This window comes from Pogona vitticeps, chromosome 1 (genome assembly GCF_051106095.1).
Source record: "Pogona vitticeps strain Pit_001003342236 chromosome 1, PviZW2.1, whole genome shotgun sequence".
NCBI lineage: Eukaryota > Metazoa > Chordata > Lepidosauria > Squamata > Agamidae > Pogona > Pogona vitticeps.
The window spans coordinates 248,928,070-248,943,201 of record NC_135783.1 but is presented as its reverse complement, the minus strand read 5'-3'; the positions used below and the strand labels follow the sequence as shown (position 1 = coordinate 248,943,201).

The 15,132-nt window shown below is 43.1% G+C and overlaps 1 protein-coding gene across 3 annotated transcripts in view; it reads left to right on the top strand.

Annotated features, from left to right (window-relative positions):
* Positions 1–15,132, top strand: part of LOC110086173 (acyl-CoA (8-3)-desaturase) — a 41,983-nt gene that overhangs the window by 22,488 nt on the left and 4,363 nt on the right. For 2 of the 3 annotated variants that reach the window (XM_072985537.2, XM_072985536.2), the window contains exons 2-7: positions 7,086–7,196; positions 8,071–8,268; positions 8,838–8,939; positions 9,546–9,674; positions 11,641–11,701; positions 13,341–13,417. In XM_072985537.2, the coding sequence (XP_072841638.2) occupies positions 7,086–7,196; positions 8,071–8,268; positions 8,838–8,939; positions 9,546–9,674; positions 11,641–11,701; positions 13,341–13,417 (678 nt within the window). The remainder of the gene's footprint in view (positions 1–7,085; positions 7,197–8,070; positions 8,269–8,837; positions 8,940–9,545; positions 9,675–11,640; positions 11,702–13,340; positions 13,418–15,132) is intronic. The other variant, XM_078383583.1, reaches the window with a different exon arrangement.

The window sequence follows — 15,132 nt, the reverse complement described above, 5'->3', positions numbered from 1 at the left end:
GAGTTCAAGAGCAGCTCCTGGGCAGGGCTTGCAATGTTGTTTTTTTTAAGCTCATGAAGTGTTTCTTTGCTGCAGCATGTTCCTGCAGTGTCACATCTCCACATGAGCAGCTGATGAAATGTAAAATTTACATAGGAAAATCATCTGCTTTTAACATCGTTTGCACATTTGCTGATATGGCAGGCAAGTGCTTGTGTTATCATATTACTTAGGTGAGAACAATGGGTGTCTACAAACTTGGGCAGAAGGTTAAGCTTGTGGGGTGGCATTGTTGGAAATACAGCAAAGACAAGACTGGGCAGGAAATCTGTTCTTCAGATAAAGTCAGTGAGGACAACAAGAACTGATGTCCACACCATGGAAAGGAAAAATTGTGAAATAAGTTTTCATTTTGTACTGGGAAGAGCAGCAGAGATACCAATGGTTAGCCTCTGTAGAACTCTTAACAGTAAGGGAAAAGAAATAACCCATAGGAGCTGGAGACACAATAGGAAAAGAAATTCTATTGCATAACAATGAGAGGCATCAAATACAAACATCAAATACAGGCAAGCTGTTGGTGTTTTCCAATTAAGCAAGTCTGCCATCAAAGGAGAAGGGTAATCTGTAGGCTTTGAAAATTTTTAGAATATCTCACCAGTCAGTCAAAAACAATTTTTAAAAATATTTTATTTTTAAACTACTAGGAACAGGGTAGGGAATACAAAAGGTAAAAGGAAGTGGAATAGATGGGAAAAGGGTTTTAAGGGTAGGAGAGCACAGAATATACAAGCATCCAATCTATTCATATTAAGTATACAAGCATCCAATCTATTCATTTTTCAATAAAAAAAAATCAACTTTCTACTTTTTAAAAACTGTTCGATTACCCTCTAACTATCAGCTTACATTTATCTTTTAGTTTAAATCTAAGTTACTCCAACACTATCAGGAAACCAAGACCAATTGTAAAATACATCCTCTCTTTCAATTTCCTTCTGTCTTGGACGTACGTTCAACATGCCTGAAAAGATATCCATTTCTATCACTTCCCATATTTTCTCAGTACACTTCTCTTGTTTCCGTGACTCTCTTTTCTTCCAGTTTTGGGGATATAGGGTTGAATCCAGGACAGTAATCTGATTTTTAACACCACATTTTCTGACTAATGTAGCTAAATAGCTCACAGGGTAACTCTTAATCTCATCTATGGTACCTGGCATCACACTCAATAAAAACAGTTCTGGAGTTAGTACAGTTTCCTTTAACTGTTGTTTAACATCTGATGGTTTCTCTTTCATCAGGTCTTCCACCTGGTTGAGACACTTATTTACCTGTTGAAATCCTGTTATTATTGTCATTTGCATGGTAACCTGCCATTCTTTATCTGGCAAAATTCCCAACAGTTGATGTTTAAAATTTTTGGAGGCCATTTCCATCTTTCCAATGCGTATGGTTTGTATAAATAATTTTTTTTAGTTTCCACTATTTTATCAACAAACCAAACCCATCATCATATACCTCCCCTGAATATGTCCTCCCCTCCTTGCCCAGATATTAAAACATATAGCTCAACATTTAGCCCAACAATATGAATTACAACTGTGACAGTATTATCAGAATCCACACAATCCAACCAAGAAAAGTCAAAACTAAACAGCGAACACAGAGGGGCAATCTCTCCAATAGATATTGTTGTAATCCGTCAAAACTCTAGTCCTGGTTTTCCTAGCTCCTCAGTCTATTCAGTTACATTCGTCTCGCTGATAATTCACTGTCTGTTTTCTTGCCCAAAGATTTATTCCTCCTTCTAAAACAGAGCAAGCTTCTGTCATCAAAGCCCCATTCATCAGACTCCAGTCCTGGTTTCCCCAGCTCTTTAATCTAGCCAATTGTGTCATCACACTGATGATTCACAGTCTGTTTTCTTATTTCCAAAAGCTTATTCCTCCTTCCCCAAAAGCAAGATTTTATTTTCAGAGTCCCATACAATCTAGGGAGAAAGATTCAGACTAAACAACATTCATAAGATTTCAGTCCCTTAAACCCTGTTCAGTAGTATTTTCTCTGGGATTTTTTCCCCCAGAAACACAAAATTTTTCCATCTCACTGTCTCTCTGTGTGACCTTGAGCCAGTGTGCTGTTTAAGAGTCAGTTTTGCTGTAAAGAAGCAGGCTGGCAAGCACAGCTTGCCGCTCCTTTCTCTTCTTTCAGTCAAATATTTTCACTCTAGTTTCTTTTGCATCTTAATGAGGTTATTCATAAATCAAAGGGTTACTTTGTTATTGTATATTTTCAGCCGTGTTTTTGTTCTCCTCTCCTCGGGGAATGGGGATGGAGTTACTCACAGCTATTCTGCCAGAAAATGGCTTCCCATCTCCGATCTGTGCTCGGGTGAATTTTCAGAGGGAAGAAAAATCAGGTTGCTGCCCAATCGTCTACCTTCTGGAGCCCACCAACTGCAGAGACCTCTCCTGGTCTCCCCTTCAGTCCCCCCATTTCTAGAGGGACCCCAGACCGGGCAGTTCCAACTTTTCCCGGGAGCTGTTCCGGGCAGCAGCTGGCTTCACTGTGACCAAACTCCGCCTACCAGTCAGTCAAAAAATTCACCAGTCAGCATGACCAGACTATAGTCTTGAACTTTATTGAAATTGGGAATCACTGATTTATACCCTCAGACTTGGGTTGTTTATTAACTGCGTGCCTGTGGGGTCATGAAGCTTGTATTTTGAATTCTTTTCTTTTGAATGTCTACAGCAAAAATACAACTGGAAGCAAAAGCACTTGGCCTCTTAAGGAGCCATGGTTCCCTCCCGTCCCAGAATATGTCCTCATTTGGTTGAAATTGGGAGCAGGGAATCTCCATATTCTCCAGCATGGGACTACTCTACATTCTCCTGCAGAGCTATATCTCTATGTGCCACTGGAACTCTCTTCTCTCGAGAAGAAGGCAGTTTTCCTTTTGCAATGGGAGCAGAGGACTGCAGGATTAGAGAGAGAGAGAGACAGGCAGAAGGGAAGGAGGCAGGCAGGCAGGGAGCTGTGACTCATTGAGCAGCATTTTTCACTCATCACAGATGAGTGGACGAGTGCATTTTTCAAGCCTTGGTAATCTGATATGACTACAATCATGTGTAGTGGTTAAACTGTAACAATAAATTAGAGTTAGTTACAAGATGTGGGATACCTGGCTCAGCAGTGCTACAAGCGAAAAGGATCTTGGAATTGTCATAGATCACAAGCTGAATGTGAGTCAGCAGTGTGATCTGGCTACAAAAAAGGCAAATGCTATTTTAGGCTACATTAACAGAAGTATAGTCTCCAAATCCTGTGAGGTACTACATAGTTCCCCTCTATTCAGCACTGGTTAGGCCTCACCTTGAGTATTGTGTCCAGTTCTGGATACCACACTTCAAGAAGGATGCTGACAAATTGGAACAAGTTCACCTGGAAACCAAGCCTTACAAGGAAAAGCTGAAAGAATTGGGCATATTTAGCCTTGAGAAAAGAAGATGAAGGGAGATATGATAGCACTTTTCAAATACAGTATTTGAAAGCCTGTCATACAGAGGAGGGGCAAGATCTGTTCTCGATCATCCCAGAGTGCAGGACACGTAACTATGGGCTCAAGTTAATGGAAGCCAGATTTCGATTGAATATCAGGAAAAAAAACTTCCTAACTGTTAGAGCAGTATAGCGATGGAATCAATTGCCTTGCACGCGAACACTGGAGGCATTCCAGAGAAACTTAGACAACCACCTGGAAGATATCCTTTGATTTGTATTCCTACATTGAGCAGGCTTATAGGCCCCTTCCAACTTCACTATTCTATGATTCTATGTGCACAATCACAGCGGTATGTTTCATCCTGTGGCTTACTCTCAGGTAGGCATGGTTAGGGTTAGAAATGCATTTTAAAAATGCATATCTAAAAGCCTACATTATAATAATATTTTAACAACTATGCTTTGTGCATCTCTAGATGTACTCTGAAGCATCATCTTGTCACCATGAACAGGTTGATCCTGCTTTTGGAAGCTCAGCAGCATTAAGCCTGGGCGGTACTTAGGTAGGAGACCCTCAGGGAATAGCAGAGATCTGCTCCCAACAGTGGAGGATGCTACCAGTCTGGGTTGGCAATCCTGTGCAAGATGAAGCAGTGGTCTGACTCACTGGAAGACAGATTTTGGTGTACGTTCTTAAGTGGTATATTGAAATGCCATTTTGCAACACAAGGTAATATTTTCATACTGATAAAGGATTTGTTTTATCTTGAGATAGTTTGCTCAATATGTTGTGCATGTATAGTTGAAGCCCTGAGAGTTCTACTGCTACAGGAGGGGTAGAACATATAACTATGAAGGTGACCTTTTAAGGTTGCCTAAGGTTTGAAGTGACAAATTCTTAAGAACGTTACAGAAAGGTCACCCATGAAGCAATCAGACTTTCCCGCTAGTTTGGTTAAATATGAGAAGTGTGAAAGCAGTCAGTATCCAAGGCAACTCTATACATATAGTCATGGCCAAAACTATTGGCGCCCTTAACTTAATATTTGGTAGCACCCCCTTTAGAAAAAATAACGGAAATAAATCACTTCCTATAACTATGAATGAGTTTCTTACACCTCTCTACTGGAATTTTGGACCACTCTTCTTTTGCAAACTGCTCCAGGGCCTTCAGATTTGAAGGATGCTGTGATTGGGTCCTTTCTCTATGATGGCCGGCCAAGAGATTCGGCGGGAATGACAGCCGGAGTCGATGTAACGGTCAAAAAAGGATTAGTTTTATTAGTTTTTTCATCAAGTAACTCTGGACCAAACGGGTCCGGCAACTCTTCGTTTGTTAACAAGTTATATTTCTTGGGTTTTACCCCAGGCACCACATCTTTTGTTTTTACTGTTTCTTCCCCCCAAAACGAGCGATTGCGCTCTGACTCGCGGCCAACACAGTCAGAACTGAGCAGGTAGTCCTGCAACAGGGATGGACCACTACAGATCCCTCCAGCCTGGGTAGGAAAGGGCTGGCTCCACCAGGGGTTTCTCTGTCCATCATTGGGCGAGAAGCCGAACCCACTCCCGGTCTCCATCCCCTTGGAAACTCACATGCTTCAACCTTGCTTATCTCTTTCGGTAGAGGCAACAAGCCATCTTCTTTCATCAAGTTCGGAAAATTCTTTACCAATGTTGCAATCTTCTCTCTCTCTGCTCCTTTCTCCCTTGTTTGCGTACTCTTTTCTTCCTTTCCCTCTTCTGCCCCCTTCTCTCTCCTCTCCTCCTTTATAACCTCGTCCCATCTCCACTCTCCCGACTCCTCCCCCCAGTCTTTTGTCCTCTCTGCTAGGAACACCTCTATTGCTCTATTAGTACCCCCCTCTTCATCATCCAGTTTGATTAATTCGCCCACAGCACATCCCTCACTTCCTTCTTCTTTAGATGTCTGTGAGGACGGCTCACTTTCATTCCTTCGCTCACAGATGCCTTCTCCCAACTGCTGTTTTGAGATCTCTCTACAAGTGTTCGATGGGATTCGGATCTGGACTCATTGTTGGCCATTTCAGAACTCTCCAGTGCTTTGTTTGTAACTGTTTCTGAGTGCTTTTTGAAGTGTCTTTTGGGTCATTGTCCTTCTGGAAGACCCATGACCCATGAGCTTTCTGACACTAGCCACTACGTTGCACCCCAAAATTCTTTGGTAATCATCAGATTTCATGATACCGTTCACGCAGTCAAGGCATCCAGTGCCAGAAGCAGCAAAGCAACCCCAAAACATCTTTGAACCTCCACCATGTTTGACTGTAGGGACTGTGTTCTTTTCTTTGAATGCCTCATTTCTTTTTCTGTAAACAGTGCCATGATGATCCTTTACCAAAAAGCTCTACTTTTGTCTCATCTGTCCGTACTACTTTCTTCCCAAAGGATTGTGGCTTTGTCACATAGGTTTTGGCATACTCCAGTCTTGCTTTTTTATGCCTTTGTGTCACCAGTGCTGTCCTCCTGGGTCTCCTTCCATAGCGTCTCTTTTCATTCAGATGGTGACGGACAGTGAGAGCTGACACTGTTGTACCCAGTGTCTGCAGATCAGCTTGAATTTGTTTGGAAGTTAATCTGGGTTCTGTATCTACCATTCGAACAACCCTTCATTGTAATTTTTCAGTAATTTTGCTCCTCCGTCCACATGCAGGGAGGTTAGTTACAGTGCCATGGGCTGTAACCTCTTGATGATATTGCGCACAGTGGACAAAGGAACATTAAGATCTCTGGAGATGGACTTGTAGCCTTGAGATTGTTGATGTTTTTCCACAATTTTTTCTCTCAAATCCACAGACAACTCTTTACACTTCATTCTTTTCTCCATGCTCAGTGTCACACACAACACAAAGGCTGAGTCAACTTTTCTCCATCTGAACTGGTTGCAGGTGTGATTACTATATTGCCCGCACCTCTTACTTGCAATAGGTATGTCTAAATACAAATTAAAGGAACATCACATGCTTGAAAAGCAATTATTTTTTACAATTTAGACGGATCCCATGACATTTCTGGTGATATGAACACATGGCTGTTCATGCATGGGCAATGAAGCATGCCTGCTGTTTCCATAAACACCATTTATTAGTTCATTATATTTGTATCCCAGCTTTCCTCTAGTGAATTCATGGTAGTGTACATGGTTTCCTCCCAATTTATCACACACAGCAACTTGGTGAATTATGTTAGGTTGAGGGAGTATGATTGGTCTAATCCAATCCAGTCCAATCCAGAGAGTTGCCCAATTTAGTGAGCAGTAGAACGTAGGTCTCCCAAGTCCCAGTCTAATAATCTAATTTAGGGATGGAGGAACCTTCCACTCTAAGGGCTGAATTTCTGTGTGAGATTAGTGTTAGAGATTACATTCCTGCAGGGTGTGCACCTCGGGGTGTGTGGGTTAAGGGTATGGGGCAGAGCCTCACATCTGTGTAAATCCAGATGTGCATCTTACCAATTTGTACCAGAGCAACAGCTTTCAGCTGCGAAAGAAGAGCAAGAAGAGCCATGGGTGAGGAAAATCAGTATTGCCGCGGTATCTTCTGCTGTCTGACTTCCTCCATCCTCACATTACTCTGCAGGATGCCTTTGAAGCATTTCATGCTGACAAGTCACTGGTGAACAAGTTTCTGAACTCACTATTGATTGGAGAGTTGGCATCAGATCAACCTACTTTTGAGCCCAGCAAAAATGTAAGTTCCTCCTGAAAACTGGACACAGGTCTGGGAATGTGAACAGAGAAGAAGGGAAGGGTTTTTGCCACTTGCTTTGTGGTGATGCCGTTTGGGGGCCCTTTATTATTTTTTGGGCATAGAAGAGTTGTGACACAGTGACTTTAGAGGTCAGCCTCATGGCTCACCTGGAAAATTTATGAGTGGAGGGTTTCTGGAACTGCTTGCACATGTCTGCTGTTTCGATCCACACACCCATCGTGCTTGTACAGAATCGGTAGGTCTAAAAGGGGTCTGGCACTGTTTTTGATGGACCACAGTTACATTGACTTTCTGTCCAAGCAGGCATGTAGTGCAGAACAACATAACTGCATTCAGCTAAACACACAAACACACTCTATTTAGACCTTTCAAGCCATCATAAGGTGGTTTGGAGTGGAGTGGCTACTTACAGCTTTGGATGCCCCCTAGTTTTTACTAGAATCCTAATAAACCAACATTTGCTGCAGGTTCCTGAGTAGAAAGCATCTAACAGTGATCTGGGTCTAACCCCTCTTTGCCCTGTGTTTCCCAACATATTAGCTTTCTACATGCTGGGACATTTTGAAGTGAGAGATGCTTTCAAACAAGCAGTCATGTTACGTGCATTCTGAAATGATGATGTTAAAATAGTCTTGCCAGTGAGAAAGTGACAGGTACAAGGGGAGATTTGCAGCAGTCCTATGCACTTGTGTATGAGGAAGTTGAGACATAATCTCGAGTGCGTTCAGAATTGCTCAGCTTGATGCTTCAACTCACCTGTCCATGTACTTCTCTTGTTTTGTAAGACTACCTCGATAGCACTGTCGTCCCCTTCTTGATTAGGGAGCTGGTGTAATTTTGGATATCCCCATAGGAAACACTCATCATGGACTTCCGGGAACTGCGCAGCACAGTAGAGAAGATGGGACTCATGAAACCCAATGTCTTCTTCTTCTTGGCCCTCCTCTGTCACATCCTAGTACTAGATATTGCATCTTGGCTCATCCTCATCTACTTTGGGACATCTTTACTACCCTTTCTTTTGTCTTTGATTTTGCTTACTATAGCCCAGGTAAGTTGCTGTGGTCAGAAGAGAAAGCCATGGGCAAACCTGCCATTCCAACCTTGAAAATGTTGGCGAACTAGTTTTCTCCCTTCTGCTTGCCAGATCGATTAAAGTTTTTTTTTTGTTTTGAATTATTATTATATTTAGCATGTCCTTTGCTTCCACTGTTATATGAATTCCACCATAGACCATCACTGTGAGAGTTCTGCATATCAGTACCTTATGAGAGTTGGTGAGCTTGGGAAAATTTGGGGTTTTCTTTATTACAACTCACAGTGTCCTCCAGCCAGCACCACTTCTGACTGGGCAGCTGAGGAAGTTGTGATCCTAAACATTAACTTTTCCTCATTTTGTCTATAGGTAATAATTTAAAGTAGATATGGATATTCCTCTGAAATTCCTGTCTAGACTTAACCCAAGGAGTAGCTGCTATATGGAGCAGTTGGAAAAGTGTCACCATGGTTTCTTACTCATTAAAGCAGGTGGAAAAGGTTGTAAAGGCCATTCAAGTGACGCTAGTTTTGTAAACACTCCGAGTTTTGTTTCTTCTTGAAGCAGTCATGTTTGCCTTCCAGGTCCAGTCTGCATGGCTCCAGCATGATCTGGGGCATCTTTCTGTTTTCGAGAAGACCAAGTGGAACCAAGCTTTGCACAGATTTGTGATGTGTCATCTTATTGTAAGTGATCGTTTTCTGAGAACTTTTCTGAGTGATACATGTGGATTACTAAACTGAAATAACTTACTTGAGCAGCATCCATAATGCAGGAAGGAAGGAAGTTCAGTAACTTTTTCTTTCAGGGATGCATAAAGAAAAAGCCATTGCTGCTTAAGTATGCAGTACAAACCTCCTGGTTTAAGAGCACTTTAATTCTTTCCACTTGTGCATATCATCCAGGGAGGGGAGCAGCAACAGCACACCATGCTGGGCTTCCCTGGAGGATGTGCACAAATGGCCCTGATCTGATCTTTGCTGAATGAGCAAGGAAATAACTCCTGAGGGCCTTTTTGGTCTTTCCTTCTCTGGCTCTTATTATTTGAGCACTGCTAGCTAATCTTCCTCTCTGCCCCTTCTCGGACAAACCGACTGATAGGCACACAGACATATGCGGCAGAAACACACACACACAGGCATGCGCCACCAGCCACAGCATCCAGAGAGCCCGGCAGGCCAAATGGATTTACGCTGGGGTCTGCATCCAGCCCTATCAAACCTTATCTTGCCCTGTTTCTTCTTCATCCTTCTTCGCTGTATTGACAGTGCCTCTGATTCTCCTTTCAACAGGGGGCCTCGGCCAAGTGGTGGAACCTTCTGCATTCTCAACATCATGCAAAGCCCAATTGCTTCTCCAAGGATCCAGATGTGGACATTCACCCTTTCTTGTTTACACTGGGGAAGTCCCTCTCTGTGGAAGTGAGTGTCAAGTTGCTCACGTGCCCTTTTATAATGAAAGCTTTGTATTTCCCCCTGTACTTTGCTTAGTCATATTTCTTAAGTACTATCTGTGCACCCTGGCATAATTCTGTGGCTGATTAGACATGTGGGTTCACTTGTAAACTGGATACTCTCAAAGTAAATTTTGGGTCAGCTTGAAAGACCGTGAAGCAGTAGCTTGAGGTGGCACACTCCTTAAAAAGTGCCAGTTCTGTCCAGTCTCGTTTTTAATCATTACAGGAGAGCGGACTTAATTGTAATATTCTTCCCCCACCCCCACATTTCATAGTGGTGAATACTGCCATAGTTGTTAAAGAGGAGACTGGTAAAGAAGGGGCTTAGTATGTGAAACAGTTTTACTTTTGTTTATTATTTACTTAAAATATTTTTACCCCACCTTTCTCCTTAAAAAGGACCCAAGGTTGCATTTTTATTCAAGCATGTCACAATGATGACATAAATGACACCATCCAACCACCTGTGGCATTTTTTTTTTTGTTCCCTGCAATATTCACTCACTTCCCCCGCACTCTCACCTATAGTAGCTGTTGTAGTCTGGACCTGGAATGGCCTTCAGTAGGGCAAGATTCTAGAAAGCACCTTCAGATCTGGCTACACTTTGCTATGTTGCTATTCCTCCTGAACAGTGCTTGCTCATAGGATGTGAAAATGATGATAGTTTTCCTAGTAATGTACTTCTGGTTGGTCAAAAGGAATATAACTCTCCTCAGTTATATATGCCGCCTTTCTCCCCACAGGGGACCCAAGGTGGCTCACAACAATTAAAATCACACAATAATAACAAGTTTAAAATACCATACAAAACTATATATTAAACGTTGGCCAGGATTAAAAACAATTTAAAAAAATGTTTTAGAATATTTTAAAAAATTAACTTTTTTTTAAAAAAAAATTTAAACTATATAAATATTTTTTAAATGGTGTTCCCTAAACACATTTTGCTTAAAAGCCTGCCTGAAAAGGAAGGACATAGGAGGGAGCTAATCTGGCCTCTCAGGGCAATGTGTTCTAAAGGCTGGGAGCAGCCACCGAGAAGGCCCTCTCTTGTGTCCTCATGAGCTTGGGAAGGTGTTGGAACTGAGAGAAGGGCCTCCCCAGAAGATCTTAAAAGCCAAATAGGCTTATATGGAATGAAACAATCCTCTAAATAGTCTGGAACCAAGACATATACGGCTTTATAGGTAATACCCAGCACTGTGAACTGGGCCCAGAAACAGATCGGCAGTCTGTCGTAATAAGGGAGTTACATGCTCCCTGTAACCCACACTGCTCAGCAGTTTGGCTGCAGCATCCTGAACCAGCTGAAGTTTCTGAACACTTGGAACTGATTGTCAGACATTTATAATTGTGTATGCAAGCAGGTATACTGTAACAGGATACAGGCCGAGTAATGCAACAAGTTATCCCATTGACCTCTTATGTAAGTCATAAAAGCCTCTGAGAGAACATGAAGCACTTAGTGCCTTCTTCATTTATTGTAAATCCTCTTTAACCTCAGAAGGTTTTGATTTTTATCTTAGATTTCTTCTCAGGAGTGGGTGTGGACAAAGCAAGAGTTTTCTTATTGTCTGCCACAGCTCATAGATTTCCTGGGGCAGAAGGCGTGTTGCATTTGAGATGGAAGCACAGTATTTACCTCTGGGGAACACCAAACTGTGAATGATCATTTTGTATCCACTAAGTTGCAGGTCCCAATCAGAGCTAAATGCTGCCAAATGAGAAGGAGCTCATCAGCGCTTAATCTCTAAAATTTTTATTAGAAGGGCACTTAATGTACCTGAGAGAATGTGCTAGACCATTGCGTACTGCAGTGGTGTGGAAAAGAGCCTGATGTCCATCATGTGGTAGAAAAATTATGCAGTATGATTTCATTGTTGACTCTTTAGCCATATTCAAGAAAGAGTGGTCTGTTTTCATTTCACAGCTGGGGCGGAAGAAAATAAAGTATATGCCTTACAATCATCAACAAAAATATTTCTTCTTCAGTAAGTATCTCCAGTCTCCTGAAAGAACACAAGAGTTAGTGGAATCACATGCTATACAGTATAGGGAATTCCTATCCTACCATTTCAGCTGGCCATAGTGTGGTCAAGGAGACCTGACAATGTAGCAGCCCAAACAATGCTGTTTGTCAGCCAGGTGAACAGGGCTTCAAGTTCATTGTTCATTGACATCTGACTGTACACAACCCTTTGCACCTCTCCCCGCCCCCAGTTCCCAATTGGGAGTAGACACATTGTAATGCTAATAGGATGAGGAGCTGGTGTTCCCTTCATAGTTACTTTTTCTGTTAGCAGTTGGGCAAGGGACAGCGGAATTACCATCAAAGCTATCAGAAGCAACATTTAGTGCTGGGATGGGAAATCTCAGTGGGTCCAGGAGCCACTTTCAGCCCTTTGGTGTTACTGCCACGTGCCACCAAAATACTGTGGCAGGGTGGCAACTGGAAGTAGATAATAGTCCACTTCCAGTTTCCCAAGCATTTTCTCTTTTCACAAGGTTCACCTTGTTGTAGAGGAGAATCATGTTTCTAGTTCTGTCATGAAACTTATTTTTTTAAAAACTGTTGCAGGGGCTCCTGGAACCACAAAAATTGCTGGACCCTCTTAGCGTAATGAACCTGGGACGTGGTGGCGCTGCGGGCTAAACCGCAGAAGCCTGTGCTGCAGGGTCAGAAGACCAGCAGTCATAAGATCGAATCCACGCGACAGAGTGAGCGCCCGTCGCTTGTCCCAGCTCCCGCCAACCTAGCGGTTCAAAAGCATGCAAATGCGAGTAGATAAATAGGGACCACCTCGGTGGGAAGGTAACAGCGTTCCATGTCTTAAGTCGCACTGGCCATGTGACCACAGAAAGATTGTCTTCGGACAAACGCTGGCTCTACATCTTGGAAACGGGGATGAGCACCGCCCCCTAGAGTTGAACACAACTGGACAAAAAAATTGTCAAGGGGAACCTTTACCTTTACCTTAGCGTAATGAAGCTGGTACTAAGCATAATACAGCCTAGCATAATGCAGTGACAAGGTGTGAAAAGCTTGTGCAACAGGCTTATGGTGTGCTAGCATAAGCAAAATCCAAAGGAATAGATTTGGCACTTGAGCAGGGATGAAACTGGACCTCCAACACATGGTTGAAGTGTTGTGGTTCTTGGGAAGCAAGACATCGCTGGAGGCAACCTGAATTTCTTGCTAGAACAATGGTGCCTCGTTGCCATGGAATTAAGGATCCCTGAATATGCATTTGGATGCTTTCCGTGGAGATTCTGGCAGCCCCACTCCTGAAAACCCACAATTGGGCCACAGAGGGGTAGGCTTGGAACAGGGACCAGCAAAGCACCCTTTGACTCGCTATGCTAGGGCAAGGGAAAGGGTTCCACCCTTTCTCCAACTGTTGGAACTGCAGCTCTGAATGCAGTGATCTTTATAGACTTCCTGAGCATTCTTACATTTCACTTTGCTGAAACCTTCTGCCCATTATTCACTGTCAGTGTCTCTTTCATGTGCCACCTAAACCATCAGCTAGTATCACTGACCTCCCTGATAACAGCTAACATTACTTCCGTGTGTGGTAAATACATTTACTCTGGCTGAAAATGACCTCTTTCTTTTATGGTCCCTGTAAGCTATGCCACCACTGCTGTTTCCTGTCTTCTTCCACTATCACACCTTCTATGTTGCTTTCAAGAAGAAATTCTGGGCGGTAAGTATTGCCTTGCTGGCCGGATAGCTCAAAGAGTTAGATTTCTGGATGCAGAGCTAGAGGCCAAGAGTTCGATTCCCCACTGTGCATTCCAAAAGAGCCACCCTGCATGGCCTTGAGCAAGCTTCACAGATTATCTGTCCTCCTTATCACAACAATACACCCACAACAAAAACACACTGATCACCATAATTACCCATCTCCTGAAAAGGACAAAAGCTGATCTCACAGCCATAAATACTCAACTCCCAAACAAACTGCACCAGAGCACAGAGTGCTGTCCTCTGAAGATGCCGGCCACAGAGACTGGTGAAACATTAGGAAGAACAACCTTCAGAACACAGCCTAAGAGCCCGAAAAACCCACAACAACCATTATACACATTTCCAAAATGAAGATACCAGAACTGGCCACTAGAGGGGGCAAGATACCATGCTATGTATCACAGGGTTCCCCAACCCCCAGGCCACAGACCGGTACCAGTCCATGGCCTTGGAAGGACCCAGCCACTGAGACAGATTTTCGAGGGCTGAAGGAACATGTGCTTATACACACTCCCGCCCACACATGCTCCAGCACACACACACACACCCATGCACGGATGCCTCCTTGCCTCTTGCATGCACACACACCTCACCGGCCTCTCACATGCATGCACGCAGTCCCCCGCACGCATGCAGATGCCCCCACACCCCATGCCCACATGGACACTCACACACACACACACACACACACCCCGTTCCTTGGGTATTCAACTAAACCAGTCCCTGGTGTCAAAAAGGTTGAGACCCACTGATGTATTGGGTTTGCTATTATCTGTTGTTTTGGGCATCTGTGGAGGGGGACTTGGAACTGATCCCCCATGGATACAGAGATCCTATTGTAACTTCATATCCCTGTAATTCCATCTTCCGCAATCCTGGGGTTCATAGTTTAGTCAAGTACCTAGAAGTGTCCCCTGTAGTTCACAGGAGGACGCTAAAGCTCTGTCACAGAGAGCCATTAAGGACCCTATTAAAATTAGAAAATCATGAAACTTTTGTGTTATCAAACTCCTGTGTAGTGTAGATACATTTCTTGACACAAACTTTAAAATGTTACATTAGGAAACACTCTTGTTCACATTACAGTGGTGCCTCACAAGACGATTGCCTCACAGGACGATTAATCCGCAAGACGATTGTTTTTTGCGATCGCTGTTGCGCTTCGCAATATGATGTTTTCTATGGACGATTTTTGCAAGACAATGATTTTTCCCCATTAGAATGCATTAAATAGATTTCAGTGCATTCCAATGGGGAACCGCGTTCCGCAAGACAATGTTTTCTATGGACGATTTTCACAAAATGACAATTTTTCCATTGGAACGCATTAAATAGATTTCAGTGCATTCCAATGGGGAACCGCATTTTGCAAGACGATGTTTTCACAAGACAGCGTTTTTCGCTGAACGAATTAACATCGTCTTGCGAGGCACCACTGTATTATCTTTTATCCTTTAAAAGGGTCTCAAGGTTAAAAAAGTTCTCTAAATTCAAACAAAGCAAAAGCCCACTATCAGGACAGCAGAAAAGACTTATGATTAAATTAAACCACCAGCAGGGAAGTGTCACTGTGTTGGGAGAAAGGCCTTGCGACCTTCAGAAACCTTCTCAGTGAACTAGGCTAGTGGGCCTCCCCTGGGAAAGAATTCCACAAGGAGCGGACTTGAGAGG